This window comes from Sminthopsis crassicaudata, chromosome 5 (genome assembly GCF_048593235.1).
Source record: "Sminthopsis crassicaudata isolate SCR6 chromosome 5, ASM4859323v1, whole genome shotgun sequence".
Lineage (NCBI taxonomy): Eukaryota > Metazoa > Chordata > Mammalia > Dasyuromorphia > Dasyuridae > Sminthopsis > Sminthopsis crassicaudata.
The window spans coordinates 261,754,140-261,776,847 of NC_133621.1; the positions used below are offsets into that span (position 1 = coordinate 261,754,140).

At 31.9% G+C, this 22,708-nt stretch overlaps 1 protein-coding gene across 8 annotated transcripts in view; it reads left to right on the forward strand.

The window, feature by feature from the left end:
• The window catches only part of LRRIQ1 (leucine rich repeats and IQ motif containing 1), a 297,962-nt gene that overhangs the window by 34,906 nt on the left and 240,348 nt on the right, over positions 1-22,708 (forward strand). For all 8 annotated transcript variants that reach the window (XR_012482648.1, XM_074270901.1, XM_074270905.1 and 5 more), the window contains exons 7-10: positions 1,079-1,153; positions 2,356-5,013; positions 10,562-10,714; positions 18,010-18,160. Coding sequence is in view for 7 of the 8 variants with exons in the window: in XM_074270901.1 (XP_074127002.1) it covers positions 1,079-1,153; positions 2,356-5,013; positions 10,562-10,714; positions 18,010-18,160 (3,037 nt within the window). In the remaining variant the exon portion in view is untranslated. The remainder of the gene's footprint in view (positions 1-1,078; positions 1,154-2,355; positions 5,014-10,561; positions 10,715-18,009; positions 18,161-22,708) is intronic.

The window sequence follows — 22,708 nt, forward strand, 5'->3', positions numbered from 1 at the left end:
TGAAAGTTTTTTTTTTTTTTTTTTTTTTTTTTTTTAAATAAACCAATATTTTTCACTATGTTCCAAGAAAAGGTAAAAATGGGAACATGATTTAGACATAAAAAGTGATATCATAACAAAATGAAGAGAGGGGCAGCTAGATGGCGCAGTGGATAGAGCACCAGCCTTGAATTCAGGAGGACGCTAGTTCAAATATGGTCTCAGACACTTAACACTTACTAGCTGTGTGACCCTGGGCAAGTCACTTAACCCCAGCCTCGGGGGTGGGGGGGAAGGGGGAGAAATGAAGAGAGCATGGAAAAGTTTACCTGTCAGATTTATGGATAAGGGAAGACTTTTTGCTTAAACAAAAGAGAAGGAGCATTATGGCATATAAAATGGATAATTTGGTAACATTAAAAAGTTTTTTGCACAAACAAAATCAATGTAGTTAAGATTAGAAGAAAAGGAAACTGGGGGGAATTATTTTTTATAGCATGTGTCTTTGATAAAGGTCTCTTTGAGAGAGACCTAAATTTATAAGAATATAAGTCATTACACAATTGATGGTCAAAGGATATGAACAAGCAATTTTCAGATAAAGAAATTAAATTATATTCATGTGAAAAATATTTAAAATTACTATTGATTAGAAAAAATGCAAATTAAAACAACTCCAAGGTAACCACCTCACGGAAAAATTGACACTATTGCGTTGTTAGTGAAGCTGTAAACTAATCTAATATTGTGGAGAACAATTTGGAACTATGGCCAAAGGCTCTAAAACCATGCATATCCTTTTATCTAGCAAAACCACTACTATTAGGTATTTATCCTAGAGAGATAAAAGAAAAAGGACTTATATATACAAAAATATTTGTAGCAGCTCTTTTTATGTTGACAAAGGATTAAAAATTGAGGAGAAGCTCATCAGTTGGGGAATAGCTAAATAAGTGGTAGTATATGATTGTGATGCTATGATGAGCACATTTTATGGTTTTCCTGAGTTGAGAAAAAGGCACTTATTGGTATCTGGGCCTAGGTTCAGCATCACACATGGTGAATCTTGTGTAATACTAATTTAAATGTATTTATTTAGCAAGAAGAAGAGAAACTAAATGTTGAACTGCAGCATCAACAGAAATTGTGGGAAGAGGATTTAAAGGAACATGAGGTAATTATATTTGTTGTTTTCATTACTGAGAAGATTAACCTTATTTTGAGTTGTTTCTTTACCGATGCTTTACAGTTTTGTTATTATGTAAGGCTGCTTTCTTTGATCTAGATATTAAACATTAGAGAAACCACAGTTCTGAAAATTTACTGAATGCCAATATTAAAATAACATGCCAAACAAACATTTTCATAGTATATTTTTGTTTACCATTTATCTTTAGTATTGAAAAAGACCAATATTGTGAATAATTCATCCTAAACAACAGTGTGTAAATTAAGATTATTTTTTTCAGCTTAATTGATCTAATAAAGTTTTCATGTATTCTTCCCCCTCCCAAATTTTTTGTAGAAATTTTAGTATTTAAAAAAATTAGTTATACCCCTAATAGTACAGAACGCTATCTTAATTAGCAGTATCCAATCATTCTAATGCTTTAAAGGAGGTACTTCCAAGATGCTCTGAAGAAGTTAAACTCTTAAGGGTTTAACTTTAGGGATAGCAATTCTATTTTCTTGCCACTTTGGAGACTGTTTGATGTCAGCTCCTTCATCTTAGGCTATAAAAATAATCTGTTCTGATAAATTTTCTTTATTCTCAGAATATTTATGAATGTTGAAATAGTAGAAATAACAGTCTGTCAACTGATTTCATGCTCTGATTACAAGATGGGGTTCTACCCCATGCATACATCTGGAAATCCCTCTATATTTCTTTGAAAATAGCAGGACTTTAGGCTGTCTCTAGATATGGCTTATAAATATTAAAAAGTATATCACATTTTTGCTATTTCTTATCACTAAACAGACCACTTTTTAATCAAATGAAAAGTATAATTATTGTTTAATATTCTATTCCTTTTATAAACTTGTTTGTTAACCTACAACTTACTGGAAAAACAAAGATTTTCTCTTATAATATAGATATTTCCTTATAGCAGATTTCTTTAGAACCATCACAGTCAAATTACTCCTGAATACTTTTCACTGTTAGCTATAACATAATATTGCCTGGATTTTTATTGATAGGATAAATGGTTATAATATTTTGAAAGAAATAACAAATTTCATATTTTAATCAGTTAAATATTTTAATTCTTTAAAATGTGATCATATTTTATTAGAATTAACCAGTTTGATGGCAGTTTCATCCATTGTTTTAATCTTTTTATTTATATTTAACTATTTCCTATTTTAATTTAGGAGTTTATCAGAAGACTACAGTTACAGATGGAAGAGGAAAGAAAAAGTTTGGAAGAACTAAAGGCTAAAGAAAGACAACGTTTGGCAGATCAACAGCATAATGCAGCCATAAAAATCCAGACTAGGTATCGAACATTTATGGCTTATCAAAAATATGGATCAATTATAAAAGAACGTATTAAGAAGAAAAAAATGCTAGAAAAACAAAAACAAGAATGGAAAGAAATAGCAGATAAAATACGACAAAAGGATGAAGAAAGAAAGAAAAAAATGGATGAGAAACTTAAAAGACAAGAAGAAACAAACAATCAAAACCAAAAAGAACAAGAGAAGAGGCAGAAGGAATATGAAAAAAAGAAGAAAATTTTGAAATTTAAAAAAGAGCAACAAAAGCTAATGGAAGAAGCAAAAAGAGAAAAGCCATTTGGAGAGTTGGTAATGAAAAATGAAAATAAAAAAGATCTTGTAGTGAAAAAAGAAAACAAAAAAAGTGATGAGTGGGACAAAGAATTATTAATGAAAAAAGAAAATAAAAATCAAGATAATATGTCTAAAGAGATTTCTGTGAAATTTTTTACAAAGAAAAAAATTCTGGCTATAAAACCACTAGTGGAAGAAGAAATCAGTGAAGAAGATAAAAGCAAACATATAGCACCAGAAAATGAATTGAAAAAAACAGACATAGCTGAACAGGAACCTGTGCAAAAATCAAACCAAGAATTATTTGGGGAAAATATATCAAGACAACTCATAATGATAGAATTTAAAAAAGAACAGAAAGAAAATCTAGTAAAACATCAAGAACTGGATGAATCGCAAAATGAAAAGAAACTACATGAGAGTCTAGCCACTGAACAGGAACCTATGCAAAAATTAAAACAAAAACTACATAGGGAAGATATGTCAAAACAACTAATAATGATAGACCTTGAAAAAGAACAGAAAAAAAATCTAGTAAAGCATCAAGAATTGGATGAGTTACAAAATGAAAAGAAACTACATGAAAGTTTAGCCACTGAAAAGGAACCTATGCAAAAATTAAAGCAAAAACTACTTAGGGAAGATATGTCAAGACAACTAATAACAATAGAATTTAAAAAAGAACAGAAAGAAAATCTAGTAAAACATCAAGAACTGGATGAATTGCAAAATGTAAAGAAACTACATGAGAGTCTAGCCACTGAACAGGAACCTATGCAAAAATTAAAGCAAAAACTACTTAGGGAAGATATGTCAAAACAACTAATAATGATAGACTTTGAAAAAGAACAGAAAAAAAATCTAGTAAAGCATCAAGAATTGGATGAGTTACAAAATGAAAAGAAACTATATGAAAGTTTAGCCACTGAAGAGGAACCTATGCAAAAATTAAAGCAAAAACTACTTAGGGAAGATATGTCAAGACAACTAATAACAATAGAATTTAAAAAAGAACAGAAAGAAAATCTAGTAAAACATCAAGAACTGGATGAATTGCAAAATGAAAAGAAACTACATGAGAGTCTAGCCACTGAACAGGAACCTATGCAAAAATTAAAGCAAAAACTACTTAGGGAAGATATGTCAAAACAACTAATAATGATAGACTTTGAAAAAGAACAGAAAGAAAATCTAGTAAAACATCAAGAACTGGATGCATTACAAAATGAAAAAAAAATACATGAAAGTCTAGCCACTGAACAGGAACCTATGCAAAAATTAAAGCAAAAACTACTTAGGGAAGATACGTCAAAACAACTAATAATAGACTTCGAAAAAGAACAGAAAAAAAATCTAATAAGACATCAAGAATTGGATGAATTGCAAAATGAAAAGAAACTAAATAAGAGTCTAGCCAAAGATTTCATAAAATCACAAAAAAATGAATTTAAAGAAAACATGACAAACTACTTACAGTTAGAACAGGAAAGAGAAAAAGGAAGTTCAAAAGATGAAAATGAGAGAAACAAAAGCCAAGAAGACAGAGAGGTCAAGGGGTCAAGAAACAAAGCCGAACAGAATAGAAACACACAGATCCTGGAGGAAGACAACTCTGAAATAATGAAAGAGGAAAAGCAAATGAATGTAGAAAGTCTTGAAGATGGAGATCACTTCAGAACCTCATTAAATCTCACACTTTCACTTCAAAAAACAGAAAGTAAAGAAAACCCCTTCAATAGTGTGAGGGTGATAGCACCAGCCAAAGAAAGTGATTCACAAGCTATTGATAATGATGAAAACTCAGATACAAATATTCTGACAGATAGTGAAACTATAATCCTTAACACCTCTGATATCATTCTAAATATGGAAAATAATTCATGCAAGAAAAAATCTGTTACCCTTATCTCAAAGGTTTATGATTACACAGGTGGCTCTGATAAAAGTTCATCACTGTCTGAAGAAACCACAACTGTTCCATCTGTTATGAATGAAATACCAGGGAAGTTTTGTTGCATGTCTACTCATTCTCTAAAGAAGATAACAGTTTCAGCTTTAATTGAAGAAAAGAGACTAGCTTGGATAAAGATCTGTAGACCATGGCTTGAAATCTTTGGGGAAATCCAAACAAAGAAAATAGTTAAAACAAACAGACCTAGGAAGTGTTCAGTTAGCAAGCTGCCACCTCTGAATACAGTGGAAATCCTTCAAGGTGGCCTGTGGAGTACCTTGCAACAGGTAATATACCAATTTCTTCTTGGTACCGTTTCTTTTTGTTTGCTAATACAAATGGATGATGATTTAGATTTATTATTTATTAATTTATTAATTTATTTATTATTGTTATGATTTAGACCATTTTTTTATTGACCATAGTATTTTTTGTTGGAGAAACGATCAATCCACATTTATATTATAAAGTATGTAAACCATTAACAAATGGGTAACATTAAAAATTTTTTTTAAGATAAATTTGATTATAGTAAAAAGAATTGAGAAGGGAATATGTGAATTTTATATATAAAGAGTAAAATGGTTTAATTTCTTTGTAAATTAGGAAGAAAGTCTCTGAGAATATTCCATTCAGTATATCTAATACATCATCCAAAACACTGTAGAAAGTTTTAATTACCATAGTATCTAGGTAAGGGAAAAATGTCATTTTCCAGGGTAAGTAAAACTTGGTATGTTTAAAGTCAGTTTAATAGGTAATCACATTATATGTGTGTGGTGTATGTGATGAAGTCTAGAATTGAGGTACCTAAATGAAATTAGGATTTAATTGAAGTCTAGTGGCAGGTTTGGGGTACAGGGAGTCAAATAGAGCTCCCCTGCAACCCTTTTGGATTCGGCGCAAGGATATGGAGTTAAATGAGGTCTAGTGGTGGTGCAAGAGTCCCCTGTAAAAGGAATTTTCGGACCCGAAAACCTAGATTGACAAAAGAGCTTTATTATGGGGTTTTGAAGTAAAGTTAAAGTCTAGTTAGTAAAGTTGAAGGTAGAGATAAGAGGGCATCAGAAACAGTGTTCCAGTAAAAAACTGGATCCAATGCCAAGGATCTTGGCACCCCAGGCATAAGGCTGCCATGTTTGGAACCTCTTCAAAGAGAAGGCTCTAGTCTGGCTCTTTTATAATAGGGGGTTTTGGCTATAAGCTGAAGGGGGCTTGTGGGTGAAGTCCCAGATTGGGTCCTGCCTGGGTTTCAGCCAGGGTTAGAATTTGAATTGAATTCAATGGGTTTTGGGACTGAGCCATCCCCACCCAGATAACAAAGATGAAACTGTGCTTGGGGTGGAGTCCCCTCACTGAGGCAGAGTTGAAGGAAGTTTTCTCCTTTAAGGATTTTTCAGAGTTTTGGGATTTCCTCTTCACGTGTATTACAAATTCAGTTTTCTTAGTAATTTTCAAGACTTTGTTTCTAAGTAATATTATCCTTATTATAATGTTAAAATATTATGTCCATAAATCTATAAAAAAATCTAACAATATAGATCTTTAAGATTCGAGATTCTCTAATATTAATTTCTCTATATAGTCTATGATTATTATACTAAAATTAGGTTCATTTAATCAGTTTTATAAATGTGAAGTTTTTTGGGGGTGGGGTATGTGTGGCAACTTTGGCCCAGGAGGAACCCAATTCAGCACAAGGAGTGAAGCTCATACTCCAGATTCATTTTTAGACTGAGTGGGTTCCATATTGGAGAAAGTCTGACTTCAAAAAGAAAGAAATTAGTGTAACTTCAACTCTGGAATTCTGGGGGGAAAAACCTCTTTGATACTATTCTTCCCAAAAAGAATTAACAGAGTATCTTCTAAATAGTTACTCATTGGGCAGAGTAGTCGATATCAAATGTAGGTCAGGAAAGCTTTCTTGTCCACCAAGAAAGAAATACTCAAAACAAAATTTATAAACTTGCTTTAAAACCTAAATCAGTAATCCATAGCACCTATTAGCTTACTAGGAATTATTGACAACATTGTAGCAGCTGCCCAAAAAAAATACTTCACTTTCATCTCTAAATATGAACTGTATTTGCAACTCAGAGATCTTTTGTTTGTCCAGAGGAGACTTGGCAGACTCAGGTGTTCCTATCAAAAGAGGAAACCTTTCCTTCTTGCACCCTACCTACCTCTTGAGGGCAGATCTTCTTGGATTTGTTGTCAGTTGTTTTTGATAAAACTCTTTTGTCATGGGGACACCCTAATAACCATCCAGGGGCTGCTGTTTACGCTTTGGCTATAGCAGTGAGTCAGAGAAGAGACCAAGAAGCTCACCAGAAGAGACAAGAATGCAGGCTTAGATAAGAGTTCTCCAGTTTGTTAAATTAGATGAATTTCCAGGTATGCTGTTCCCCTTTTAGAAAGTTTTCTAAGACTAGAGAAACTCAAGCACAGTCTTTTCAAATGCCTTCTCCCAGTGTATTTGTATTAAAAAAAAGTTCAAGCAACATCCACAGGACACTATTCTTAATGTCCTCCTAAATGGTGTGCGGAGTCCTAAGACAGATTTAAATTTTTTTTTAATTCTTTAAAAATTATTTAAAGAAACACAATAAGAAAAAAAACACAGAAAAATAATACAAAACAAAATGAAACAAAACAAAAGAGAACTTTGTCATGTGCCCAGCAGAACATCAAGGGCTCAAATATATAACAATACATAGCAGGTGTTCAAAAAAGTACGTGTGTGTGTGTGTGTATGTATGCATGTAATGAGTAGAAAAATTATATTCATAATTATCTTTAGTTCCTTGTAAATTGTTGTTTTTTTTTTGTTTTGTTTTCTGCTGCATACTTTTTTGCTTTATTGTTTTTTTTCCCTTTTCATCCCTTCCACCACCCTTAAACAGGCTGTAATTAAGAAAAGATATATTTATATATATATGTAGATATATATACATACATACAAATAAACCCTCGCACACAGACATATATATATCTTTCTTAACTCTTCTGACCTTTTGCTTTAATTCTGCTCCTAACTTGCCTTGCTATTATTTGACCTTGTCCCAACCCCTGCCCTTTACTTCTCTGTCAACCCATCCCTCCTCCTTTATTCCTTTATAGATTTTGGAGAGTGCTATATCCTTTATGATATATATATATATCCTTTATGATATATATATATACATATATATGTGTGTGTGTGTGTGTGTATGTGTGTATGTATGTGTGTGTATACATATATATATATAAATTAAATGTTGCCTATTTAATCTATTCCCGATGTGAGTAGATTTTCAGAACTACAAGGCTTTTTCCCTCCTCTAATGTCTCTGTGTCTGTTCTTCCTCAGTACCTCATTTATATGACATAATTAATATTTTTACCTTAACTCTGCCCCAGTCTCTTTTGCGTTGCCCTATTATTGTCAGTCTTAAATATATGGTATACATTACCCTTGTTAAAAAACAAACAAAAAAAATTTGTCCATGTTGAGTTCCTTGAAATTGATCTCTGATAATGTCTTTTAATATGTTAAATTTTCTATTAAGTTCAAGTTTGTTTGATAGAAAGGCCTGAAAATTTGCAAGTTCGTTGGGTATCCAGTCTTTCTCATTCAAAATTATAATAATTTACCTGGATATGATATTTTTGGCTACAGGTCTAGTTCTTTTGATAGTCGGTAGATATGATTCTAGGACCTGCAGTCTTTTCTTGTGGCTACTGATAAATCCTGTACAATTCTACTTGTAGCTCCAGCAAAGTTGGATTTTTTTCCTTGTTTCTTGCAAACTTTTCTCTTTGATCTGGGGATTTCAAAACTTGGAAATAATGTTCCCTTGTGTTTTCTACAAAGGATTCCTTTGGGGGCACCTAGGTGGCATAGTAGATAGAGTACCACCTCAGAAGTCAGAAGGACCCGAGTTCAAATATGGCTTTAGATAGCACTTCCTAGCTGTGTGACCCTGGGCAAGTCACTTAACCCCAATTGCCTCAGCAAAAAAAAAAAAAAAAAAAGGCCTTTGAGGTGGAAATCAGTGGATTTTTTTCTATTTCTACTTCCCACTCTTGTTCTATTACTTCAGGACAAATTTCTTGGATTATTTCTTGCATTATTTTGTCAAGGTCCTTTTTTTGGTCACAACTTTCAGGTAGTCCAATTATTCTTATATTTTCTTTTCTTGATCTGTCCCCTCCAGATCTGTTGTTTACGTTTTAAGATGTTTCACATTCTGTTCTATTTTTTTCATTCTTTATAATCTGTTTTGTTATTTCTTGGTCTCATAACTTCCCCTAATTTTCAGAGTTATTTTCGTTTTTTGAGACTCTGTATCTCCATTTCTAGTTGGTTAACTTTTTCCCCATAATCTTGTTTATCATGGATTTTATTTTTGTTTTGTTTTGTTTTGTTTTTTTCTTCAGTGATTCTCATTTGATTTTTAAAACCTTTTTTGAGTTCTGTAACTCTCTCCAGGCAGGAAGTCATTTCATGTTTCTCTTTGGGATAGAATCTTTTTTTTTTTTTTTTTTTTTTTTAACTATATTATCCTCCTTTGAAGATAAACCCCGGTCTTCCCCTATTCCCATAGTATGTTTCTGTGGTGAGGTTCTTTTTTCTTTGCCAGTTCATTTTTTTTTTTTTAAATGACAAGTGTTAGAGTAAGCATCTCTAATCATGGATTGAGAGGATGATGCCTCAAGCTTCCCTTTAGCTCTCCCTATGGCCAGGAACCCCAAACCAAGAGCTCCCCCCTCCTGCAAGTGACCACAGCCAGCAGCATCCTGGTCCCACTGCCCACTCTTCAGGTGTTGGTTCCTTTTCACCCAGAGCTGCATTTCAGTAGCATAGCTAGAGCTGGTGTTCTTAAAGAGCCAAGGTTCACTCTGTCTTCGGGACTCAAGCCACCACTCCACAAACACTCCACAAACAGGTGAAAGTCTCTGTGGCTCCTGCCTAACCATAACCCCGCTAGACCCAAGAGTCCCCACTGATGAGCTATCCTGGAAGTGTTTGTACTTCACAGGGACCAGGATTTTTCTTCAGATCCTCTCAAGCTTTATCAGGAGAACCCTTGTTCTTTCTCAAGTCTTGATTTTTCATTAGTCTGTGTTTGCTTTAAGGTGAAAATTTTTTCTATTTGTAAAATTTAGGAGAGCTTGACATTTACCAACCTACTCTGCCATATTCCCACTACCCTCCAAGATGTTTTTTTTTTTTTTTTTTTTTTTTTTTTTTTTTTAAATACAGTTCCCAAATGTATGTTTCCAAGATCTGGACTTACCATAGTTGGTGGGCATTGAGGCTATATTTAATCTGAAAATACAAAGTTATACAAATTGAATATACAGATAAAATTTTATAAAGCTCTCCCGTGTTATTTGCCTAGGGGTTTATAAGGATCTGTCCCAATATAAATAATTATAAAAGAATGAAGAGTTAAAAAAATTGGAACACAGAAAAATCTTTGGAAGGCACAAAGATCAAGAATCCATGGGAAAAATTCCTTGGTATAATGCATTTAATTATGTTTTCAAGGAATAAAGATTACATCCCATAATTAAGGTGGTATATTTTATAAATCAGAAAAATATATAATGGAAATATCTACATGATTTGATATCAATATTGTGACAGTTCTATTACATTATAAAATTGTACAGTATTTCACCAGTAAGTGAAACATTTTCAAAGGAGGTCAATTATTGATAAATACAGAGTTTTATATATGACTGGTTTAATAACATTTTTTGACCATTCACTTGAAGAAATTATTCTTTGCACATTTTCAGTAGAATAAAGTAACAATGTTACACACTTGTTTTTATTGAATTTCCTAGGTTACAACAGTAACATTGCAGGATTTGCCAGGTTGTAGTCTTTGCACATTGTCAGAATGTACAAGTCTTCAATTTCTGTCTCTTAGACGTTGTGGATTAACTGCTCTGGAAGGACTGAATAACTGCAAAAAATTGAAGTATATTGATGTACAGGTACTTTCCTCAATGTTTCTTTTGCGTTATTCTGTGATAAAGTACAAAATATTTTATCTGGATATTAAGTGGTTTGGGATATTAAGTGGGATTTTGTGTGGGATATTAAGTGATTTGGGGAAAATATGTATTACTAGAATGTCTTATAATTAATTCATTGCTCCTCAGAGAACACTTTAAAGAAAATTAGTTTAAATTTGGGAATAGAGGGAGATACAAAGTGTGGCCTGATCTAGAGATTACCAGAATGTCATATTTTTATTAAAAGAAGAAACAACATTATTTCAAATAACATTTTTTCATTTTTAACTCTCTTTGAAGAAATAGAATATTCTCTTCTGGGTTAGCAGTTTTTTTTTCCATCAATATCAGAAAAAAAATTTCTAAAAAGGATAACTGATCTCAAATAGGCAGTCTCACAGCATTTGCAAACTAAGTGACTCCTTGACAAGTATTTTGTAGAGAAAATTATATGGATTGTACCAGCTGACTTCTGTGATTTCAGATTTTGTTAAAAATTTTTTCAAATTTTATATTTCTTCCAATCCTATTCACTGGGATCAAGTGGAGCACATTTAGTCATTTTGTTTCAAAACTTTTCTAATATGTGAAGTAATCCTTTGAATTTTCTTTCTTAACTAAATACTTAGTTTCTTCAACTGTTACACTTATTAGCATAGTTTTACTATGCTAGTCTTTCTTCTATGAAAGTTCTCTAGTTTATCATTGTGTTTTTTCCCCCAAAAAATATAGGACCTGAAACTGAATAAAATAATCTAAAAGTACTCACTAATACCTTTCCATTTTGGATTATATGCCTCTAAATCTAACTATGTGGTAATTTGTTGTCATACTTTATTCATTCCAATTTATTAAGTATCTATGTACAAGAACAAACACTGTACTTGAAATCCATTATAAAATCTAGTAGGTATTTTCCACATGAACTGTTTTCTAGCCATGTATCCCTGAGACTAAACTTGTACAAACAACGAGTAAAAATCCTTCCTGAATCAAGATCGTCCAATAGCTATATTTATAAAGATTTTTGGAGCTTCGCTGAATCGTTATTGTGTAGTACCCATCTACTTGTATTCACTTTTGTAGTATTATCAGTTCTGATCTTGTCAAACACAGCCTGACAGCTTCGGACATGAGATGGCCTAATTAGACTTTTTTTTTTTTTTTTTTTTTAAGAAAGCTCTTGTTTGTTCTCGAGTATTTTTTTTTTTTTTTTGAAAGCATTTTTGAAAGCACTTTGGATTTTATTTTTTCTTTTTTTTAACTTTTTTTTTTTGGTAGATGACTTTATTAAGTTTTGTTAATTCTTGTAACTTCTCAATAGTTTTTTGAAATTATTATTGTCACCCAGTTTCTTAACATACTTCCCAGCTTTGTAAATTATAAATTTAATAATTATATATCTTGAATCTCATCCAAATAATTGAAAAGTATGAGAGGTACCAAATGAGTGAAGATGGGAAAATATTCTAAAGTTAAAAAAAAAGAGTGGAGTTGTCAAACTAAACACTTGACTTCCATTCCTGGCAAAATTCTAGGATATATTATAAAAACTGATCTTCACTAAGACATTGCTTAGGTACATCAAACAACATCTTATACCTTTGACTAAGTATAAAAGCTTATACCTTTGACAGTGTTACCAATGAATGTAATGTTATAAATATACATCCTTGGGGATAAGTTTGAGAAAAATGAACTGGATATTAGAAGTTAAAAGAATTCAGAACTAGTAGGGTTCAAGATTAGACATAGAAATAGTCATTAATGAGTTGACTCACATTGAGGAAGAGCTATAAAAATGTTCCCTATATTAAATGGATAGTGTATTCTCTTTTGAGCTACTATGAAGTAAGGTTTAAACAATTTTCATCTCCCTTCCATTTTCCCCTCCATTGTAACACATTATTTTGTGTCATTCTCTCAAATTCACCTAATACCCATCCCTTCTCAAGGTATATTTCCTTTAGCTGTACTATTGGTCATACAGTTTTTAAGAATTCCAATTATATATGGAGAATGAATATGAATCAAAACAGTATGTTCTAACCTTTTGTTGTTGTTGTTTATATGTTTTGTTTTGTTTTGTTTTTTCTTTCTCATCCCCTCCCCCCTTTGATCAGATTTTTCTTGCTCAGCATAATGGGTATGGAAATATGTTTAGAAGAATTGCAATGTGTTTAACCTGGTTACTTGCTGTCTTGGGAAGGGGAGTTGGGGGGAAAGAGGGAGAAAATATGGAACAAAAGGTTTTGCAAAGGTAAATAGTGAAAACTATTTTTACATGCATTTGGAAAAATAAAAAAAGCAAGGATTATAAGTATAATCTTCCTGTATGTGGATATAAACAGTTTGGCTCTATTTAATCCCTTATATTTTCTCTTCCTTCTTTACCTGTTTATGAATCTTTGAGGTCTTGCTCTTGAAGATCAGACTTTTTGGTTTAGTTTTGATCTTTTCCTTATGAAAGCTTGAAATCCTTCTGTTGTGTTGAATGATCATTTTTTAAACTTCTTTCAGTATCATGCTTAATTTAACCCCCTTCAGGAATATTATATTTTATGATCACTGATCTTTTAGTGTTGTAGCTGCTAAATCCTTTGCAATTCTTATTGTGGGTCCTGATAATGGAATTTTTTTCTTTACTGTCCCTACCACTTGTCACATTTTTTCCTTGACCTGATAATTCTGAACTTTGGCTATAATTTTCTTTGGAATTTTTATTTTGGGATCTCTTTCCTGAGCTGATTGGTAGATTATTTCAATGCTGATTTTCCCCTCTGGTTCCATGACACCAGGGACAGTTTTCCCTGATAATTTCTTGAAAAATCCTGTCCTGTTCCTATATTTGATTATGACTTTGATGTAGTACAGTGATTCTGATATTGTCTCTCTTGGCTCTATTTTTCATTGTTTTTCCCATGAACTGTTTTTAAATTTTCTTACATTTTTTATTCAAATTTGTTTAATTTTTGATGTCTCATAGAATCATTAGCTTCCACTTGCTTAATTATAACTTTTCAGGTTTTGTTTTACTCCCTTGGCTTTTATAATTTCTTTTCCATTTGGCCATTTGTTTTCTTTAGTGGCTTTTATATCTCCTTTCCCATTTGACCAATTCTTTTTATTCAGCAGTTTTCCAAGCTGTTGCCTCTTTTTTCATAATTCTCTTGTATCACTCTCATTTCCTTTTATCATTTTCTTCTTCTGTTTATGTAATTTTAAAGCTCCTTTTCGAATTCTATGATTTGTTTTTGGGCATAATTCCACTTTCTGTTTTTCTTTTGGGTTTTGCCTATAGATGTTTTGACACTGTTGCCTTTTTCTAAATATGTTTTGATTTTCCCTGTCACTAATTAATTTTTTGTGGTAAGAGTCTTTTTTCTTGTTGTTTTTTGCTCTTTTTTTTTTTTTTTTTTAACCTTTTTCCTTTCTTTTAAATTTGAGTTCTCTTTCCCCCGGGGAAGGAGTACTGTCTTGGGCTTGTTGTGGCAGTATTTACTGGTTGACTTGCTGCTGTGCTGATGTTTCTGTGAAACCCATGGGGGGACCCTTGTGTCTGGTGCTGCACTGAGGGGTGAAATGAGGAGTGGCTGGTGCTGCTAAGGCCATAGGGAATCTGGCACCTTACCTGCTGCTGAGCTGGAATCCTAGTGATGGTGATTAGTGTGTGCTGAGGCCCAGTAGCTTATTCTGCCATCTTGGTCCCCAGAAATCTTACCTTTCAGTTTTTAAAAGGTCATTGATAGCAGCGCAGCAATTACATTCATTAGCTATTTCATTTAACAGCCTAATAACTTGTCATAATCTGTTTTTAAAGATATAATAATCTGTTGTCTTTAATTCATTGAGGATAGGTCAGTGTTCCATTGACACTTTCATCTTGGATTTCAGTTTCCTATTAACTATTCTTGTTCTATCATTCCCAGTCCAGGGCTCATTTTTGGTTTAAAAACTCTAAATTAAATTGATCACTCTCATTTGGTACAGATTACAAATCATCCATCCTGTGTTTTTTATCCATTTTTAAAATAGGTTAAAAAAATCCATCCAACATGCCAGAGTCCTCTTTAATATTATTAAAAACATTTTGAAGGAACCAGTGGAACACTGGGCCTCTCCATCTATTATCCTTTCTCACATGTGTCATATAACTAACCTACCTCCTTTTCCATTTATCATAGCCTTTTTATATCCCTTAGGCCATTATTTGAACACCAGTCAGTAATCATTGTAAGTATGCCGCAGCTTGCTTGCATTTATAATAAATCTCTCTCTTGCCTTTTTATTAACCCTCAATTTGAATTCCTCAGAAATTTTGATGTTCCAGGCTGACTTCAAAATTAGAAGTCATCACTAGGAGAACATTTGTGTTGAAAAATAGGTTTTTGCTTGGAATCATTGAAAACATTTTATAGTTTACCAAATGAAATCTATTCCATACTCTTCCACCTTTTCAGACTTAATTTCATCCCCAATTCTTGTCTCAAATATACATACTTATCTACTAATGCAAATGTATTGGCTCTCTAGTTATACAACACAATCTAGATCAGGACCAGAGAACATCCATCCTATGGACCACTTAAGGCCTGCAAACCATTTGGTCTGTCCCTACCTAGGGAATCACAAGCAATAGCAATCTCAAGAACCTTGCGTTCTTTTAAGTTGATAATTTTATATGACCCATGAATGATGTTACAAATATTCAAATCCCCCTTGACTGAAAAAAAGGTTCCTCATTACTGATTTAAACCATGGTTCAGCAAACAATAGCCTTTGGGTCAAATCTGGCCCTTTCTTTTTGTATGGCAACAGAACTTTTCTTACTGTGTAAAAGAACATTCTTAGCTCAAGTGCATTGAAAAAACTGGATTGGTTAAAAGGCTTTAGTTTGTTAACCCTTTTCTGGACAATAAGCATTTTTCTTATTTGCTTTTTCTTATATGGATTATTAAACTATTCTCTTTTGAATAATAATGGATTTTATTGATGGTCTTCAAGTAGATGAAAAGTTTTCTTATCTCTTGATTTTGTTAGTTATTATGAATCAGTGAATACTGATTGTATTGTGCTTTTACAAAGTAAAATACTTTGTAATACTTTTAAAGACCTTTTTCTTTTGTTTTGTATTCATCATGAATCCCATTTCTGAACATTACCATCCCTGAGAGTATTCTTAATGTACTGTGGTACTTCTATATTCATTCTGATCTTCTTTTTTTTTTTTTTTTTTGAGGGGGAGATATATCAATCAATCATTAAGTTCACAGTGTATCTACATTGTTCTTTTGTAGAATAGAACTTCCATAATTCATCAAAATCTTTTTTCTTGTGATATAATTATTTGGATTTTGAGAATGTTCCATCCTTTTGGGGTCATTTTCCCCCATTAAATTTAATAGGATCTCACTTATTCTTTACTTGAATTCTTTGAAATCTTAGCCTTCATTAGCTAGAGTATACTAGATTATGCCTGCTGTTTCTTCTTCTTTCTTCTTCTTTTGATTTTGCAGAATCTAAATTATTTAAGTAATATTCTCAATATTTCTACTTTGATAGTTGATTGTTTAGGTCATGTTTAGAGTAGTAGTTTCACTGATCATTTTCCCTACCTTTTAAAATGATCATTTTGAATCACATGAAAAAATTGTTAACTTTTCTAAGTTTTCCAGAAAATTGCAGCATTTTTGTCATAGCTGAACTGCTACTTTCTCATACTATGATGGGAGCAGCTCGGTGGCACAGTGGGTAGGAAGCTAGGCCTGGAATCATAAGATCTGAGTTCAAATCTTGCCTCAGACGCTTATTGTTCTGTGTGACCTTGGGCAAATCACTTACCCTTCTTTGCCTTGGTTTCCTCATCTGTACAAGAGTTGAAGAAGGAAATTACAAATTACTCCAGAATCTTTGCCAAATGGAATCATGAAGAGTTGGACACAACTGAAACAACTGCACATCAACAGAGTTTCTGCTACTATAGTGATGATGCCTAAACTCATCTATTTCCTTCTCTTAGCCTACCTTGTATTTGTTGTTCAGCAGCCATAATAGCATTTCTGTCTGTTACACCATTGATTCTAATCCATAATTCTCCTCTTTGGTTTGTAGAATTCATCTTTAAAGTGTATCTTTACTCGAATTTCTGAATCTTTTATTTAATGTGTTTCTTTTGACAAAAGGTATACAAATGTTTTGTAGCCAAATGCTAGTCATGAATTGCAGGTCACTGAGACTAATTATGAAGTTGACTTTATCTCTAGTGTTTATTGAACATATTCTGAAATGTGCAGTCAACTTTAAAACAGTCTCTCATCACTTTTCCCTTAAATACTTCTTTAAAGTGCACCTGGGTCTTACCGCTAAATTACCTTCTATTTATTTGCCTTTATACTTTACCTGTTCACTTCATGATGGTTTTAGCCTCTAGGTTAAGCTCTTTAACCTTCCTTCCTTCCTTCCTTCCTTTCTTTCTTTCTTTCTTTCTTTCTTTCTTTCTTTCTTTCTTTCTTTCTTTCTTTCTTTCTTTCTTTCTTTCTTTCTTTCTTTCTTTCTTTCTTTCTTTCTTTCTTTCTTTCTTTCTTTCTTTCTTTCTTAATTTCTTTTAAAGGGGACGGTAGGGACAGCTTGCCTTGTCTTCTTAATGTGACTTTACTTGCTCATTTGTTCTTAGTTTGCATTTAACAGATCCTTGCCGACTTCTTACAAAGATTATCTGTCCTTAAGTGTTTTCTGTGAAAAATCTTATGAAAAAAACCCATCTTCAGTCTATTTCTCACTTCTTCCCTTTCTCTTTTCTCTTTTTGCTCAGAGTTCACTAACAGCTCTCTTGTCCACGAAATAATAGGCCTTGGAGTTATAATTTCTTTGTTATTTGTTTTAATTGCATTTGATAGAGAAGGAAAAGAAGGCTTCAAGAAATAATTTGCCTAAGAAGAAAAATTTAGTAAGTATTAATGGCAAGACTAAAAGCCAGGTAGCCTGATTTCCCTACCCTACTTGTTCTTTATACCTCATATATGATTTGTTAATATAATAATAAATAAAACTTTTGTAATTTTTCCTTATGATAATTTTTTTTTCATTTTGGCAAATTTTGGGTTGAGAGTTGAATAAAAGAATGCTGTATTCATTTGGAAGACTGCATAATCACAGCCTTATTATTTAAGCATTTGAAAAAGAGTTTTTATGAATAATTTTTAGGCACATCAGATGCAGCTTGGATATTTTTTTTGTTAATGTCTCAAACATTCATAATTTTTTATCTATTTCAGGAAAACCAAATTCAGGTTATAAATTGTGAAAATTTAGAAAATCTCTGCATCCTTCTTTTGAATGACAATGAACTAACTTCTTTTCATGGATTGGATGATTGTAGTAATCTTCAAAATATTGAAGCTTCAAATAACAAGATCACCCGAATTGGTGAGAAAATACATACTTTGTACATGTAAAATCGTATTTATATATTGTTTAATTTCATTTTAGAATAGATCTAAGAGCCCTTGCTTCTGGTGCAGAGAGAGAGAATACAGAAAAATGTCCATCTACTGTCTTGAGACTGCCCATACCATTAGAATAAGGTGGGGCTTAATTTTGCATTCTTATTCTAATAGCCAAATTACCTATTTAAATTGCTGTCTAAAAAGCCTTGGTGCTGTTTTTTAAGTAATCAAAATTTAATTCTCATCAAGGATCATTAAAATAATCTAGAGATCATTAGTGGATATATGACAATGTATTTGAGGGTAGAGGGCATGCCAGAAAGCTAAGAAATCCTATTGGTACTGATCCAGCTTAGGTACCCTTTACTTTTAGACCAAACAGGGCATTGTAGGAATGTCAGAAATCCAAAGGCAGCTGCTCTCATCTGAAACCATCTTGATGGTTCTAAGATTAGTTCTAAGCTATCATGAAATTTATTGGTATATGCTTGGGAAATCCCTCAATGCATATGACTCATTGGTGGATGAAAGGCAGGGATACTTAGAACTGAATAACACTCTCCTGAGGAACTTCTAACCTAGAATTTATCTGAACTTGAAGCAGACATTTTCGGGATGACTCTCTGGGGGATGGTAAGAAGGGGAGAATGTAATACCTATTATAAAACTTATCTGCATTTTAAAATACCTTAGAACACTTTAATGATGCTGAATATTAATGTCCTTTTGGAAATTTTTTTTTTGTGTTTGTAAGTAATTTTATGTTTCATTAATTTGAAGGGAAATAAACATGATTGCAAGCTGAATACTTTCTTGCTAATTATAAATTGTTCTGTGCTATGGTCACTCTGATTCATTTCATCCAAGTCATCTGACTCTTCTGTGCCAGTTTTCTCATCCAAAAAATCAGGGAGCCAGATGTAATGCTTTCTCAGGTCACACTCAGCTTTAAATTTGTGATTTTACTTGAGTATATTTCTGTAGTTATCCTTTGTATTAGGAAAGGTATGGCACTCCTGTGATCTGAAAAACTTGTGTTCAATGTTTTGGCCTTCCCTTTGTACAAGAGAAGAAATCTGAATTATTATGGTATTACAAAATAAAATATGTTGATATTATGTAATAATATACATCTAGTAATGGATTTCTGAGTTTCTAACCTTTTTCATATTTTCTGCTGACCTTCCCATGATGTCTGCAGCTTCCACACAAGTCCCCCAAAATTCCCATTTAATTTTTTATGCATATCCACAATATATCAAAACCATTATGGAGAAAGCCACAATATAGAAGTAATAACTGAATGTTTTTCCTTCTTAACTTAGTGATAATATAACATTTATTTACTATATACAGACACAACATATATGTATATGTGTGTGCTTACATTTTCAAATTTAACCTTTTTAAGTTGTGTTCTGCCTTCAATGGGGCCACCCATGAAATTTTAACATTTAAAGATTAATACTTGGATATTAAATTATTTATTTAAAACTTTGAGTTTAAAATACATACTGAAATAAATCTTTTTCTCCCTTCCCTGGAGAGAGCACGACTGCATTGAAATATATGTTAATATTATTGGCATTCACTTGGAGGAATCATGCCAGTAACCTAAAGGCAACTAAGAAAAGAGACCGTTTGTTAGGAGAAATGCTTAAACTTCCATTTATCCAATTTTCCTTGCCAGTAAGAGTGTATGGAATTTTTTGTAGTGAATGGATTTCCTGGGGTGTAGCCCATATGCAAGATTGATGTGAAATGTGTCATGTTATTTATTGATGTACCTGAGGTATCTCTGTGTAGTGCAAAGCAAAGAAGGTAAAAGATCTCTATGCTGTCTGTTGTATACAGTGTGTGTTTATTGAGTGTGAGAAGTTTGCAAGAAATTGGATGCCCAGGAAGACTAGAACATATTGGGGTATCTGCTCCTTCATCCTCACAACCTGCCTTCAGAGGTTCTAATTAAGCCAAGTGAACTTCATTGATTTTGACGTTCAGTGACATATTGAAAGCAAAAAAAAAAAAATCTTATAGAAGTGACCAAAGATAAACTAGTCTTTATAAGTGAAAAATCTATTTCTCTCTTGTAATATTTCTGCAAAAACTGAAATAAATTTGGAAAGAAAAGAAGTAAAATACTTTGGGCCATGTATTCAGTTTTCAAATTTAGGTTGTAGCTATTGCTATGATATGAATAATTATCTCACAATGCTAATTATATTTACAGAATTCTAATTAGAAAACTTTGAGATAAATTTCTATTTTTTTATGTTGTTTTCATGAAAGGGATAAAGAGTGAGAGTAATCATAGCTAAGGAAAATTTTACTCCCCCTTTGATCTAGTAAAACATAAAATTTACTTAAAATTGTCACAAAAAAACTGAACTTATAAAATGTATCAAAAATATCCTTAAAATTCTTCTTGTTTAGATATTTCAGTTGCATCAAATTGTGACTCCTTTGGGGTTTTCTTGGCAAAGAGACTGAAATGGTTTGCTATTTCTTTTCCCAGTTCATTTTACAGATGAGAATTTGAGGCAAACTTTTATTTCATTTAAATTGCCTCAAGATTATACAACCAAGCCCATATTTGAACTCAGAAGAAGCTTTCTGACTCTAGGCCTGGAACTCGCTCCACTGTGCCACCTTAAGATAAATTTAGGTTTTGATTCAATTTTTAAAATTTGAAAAATGAAACAAGCATATATAGTTGTGTTTTATAACATTTTCAATATTTAACAGTACTATAGACTGCAGTTACTAATATGTGTGTTAATTTTCTTTAAAGAGTATTCATATAATTTTATGAATTTTAGTCATTAAAATAAATATTTGCATAAAATAATTCAAAGTTATTTCTTTGTGATGTGAGAAACAATTGTTATATATGGAAAAATCAACTGTTATAAAATTTTTAGAGTCATAATTATTTCCTGTTTTGTGGAACACTTAATATAGAAGGAAAACATTTCCTTGTGTTCCTGTATTATCCTGCATTGTATCTATTGTATTTATTCCTTGTATTGTATCAAGGTAATTGCCTCCAATTTTTCAATGTCATGGTTAAGTGGTATTTTAATTAGTATTATTAAAATATTTAAAAATAGCATATTCTTTATGCTCAATTAGATGCATAATTAGAATAATCAATTTAAGCCAGTGATACTGATAAATACATTTTGATAACTTGAAAAGTTTCTAGTACTTTAGAAAGAACCCAAGAATCAGAGTAAAAGCCTTGACAAGTTTACAAGGTTGTGGAATATATTAGGCAGTATTTCTGGCAAGTGAAAGAAGGTTGGAAGGTAAGAATTTTCATTGAGTTTCTATTTCTAACTCTGTAACTGCTTTCTGCATATTTGAAAAATGTGGAAAATGACAAGTATAATTTAAAGTAATAGAAAGTCTTCCCCCAACATTCTTCTGCATTTTATTCAAAATGTCTAAAGAAAACATTCTAGAACTGATTTTAAAATATGTATGTGTGTGTATATATTTATATACACACACATACATATATACAATAAGAAATTAATAAGATGTAACAACTTAAATGTAAATTGAATTTTTGAAGCTAATAATTTGTGTAAAAGTAAAATTAACATAATGGAGTAAACATTAATCCTTTAATATTTGTGAACTAATTAGAAATAAAAATTTCATTTTATTGTCTAATATATGGTTATACCATATTAAATATTATTAAAATGTGTAAAAATTTGCATTTAAAATTAAAAAGAAATTGAAAATATTTATTTAGCCTATGTAAAATAAAACTAAAATAGAATCAGTTTTAATAAAGCCCATTACTTTGATATCCAGATTAGGACTTGAATTTGGGCAAGACAGTCATCAAGTTAATTCACTGTGTATCTTGAACTGTTGTTGCACAAATACAATGAGAAAGGCATGGTATTTAGCTCAGATTTCATTTCGGAGATTGCTTTAAGCTTTTGACAGAGCCAAATATTTACATTGAAAACAGTTTTTTTTTTAAACAAAATTAATCAAGTAAATGTCACTTCTGATCTAACAATGATCATAGATTTTTTAATGTCATATAACAAGGGAAAGAAAATAGAAATCATATTTAAGATTCTATAAAGAAGCTATTTAGTATTAGTAATTTGTTTCTTTATCTTGTGTTGAAGGTATAATCTCTATTTCTTTACTAACAAATAAGTTATCATAGTCATATAACAGTTCAAATCTTTTCTCCTACATTTAGTCACCTTTTGTGATTATATTTTGTAAACATTTCTGGAAAATCCAGCCTTTCATGATGTGAAATGATTGACTAAAGGCATCCTTCCCTGCTTGTTTTTTTCCTTAAAAATCAGAACAGCCATAGATAGTTCTGCAACTATGCAGATAGAGGTACAAGTTTGTTTGAAAAATCAATAGGTTTCCCTTCCCCCCTCACGGTTACCTATTTTCTCTTTAGATTAGAAATGAAGTGGTTAGATGTCCACCAGATGGCACCATTTTGCTTTTTATCTTTTACAGGTACTAAGGTACCTAGAGA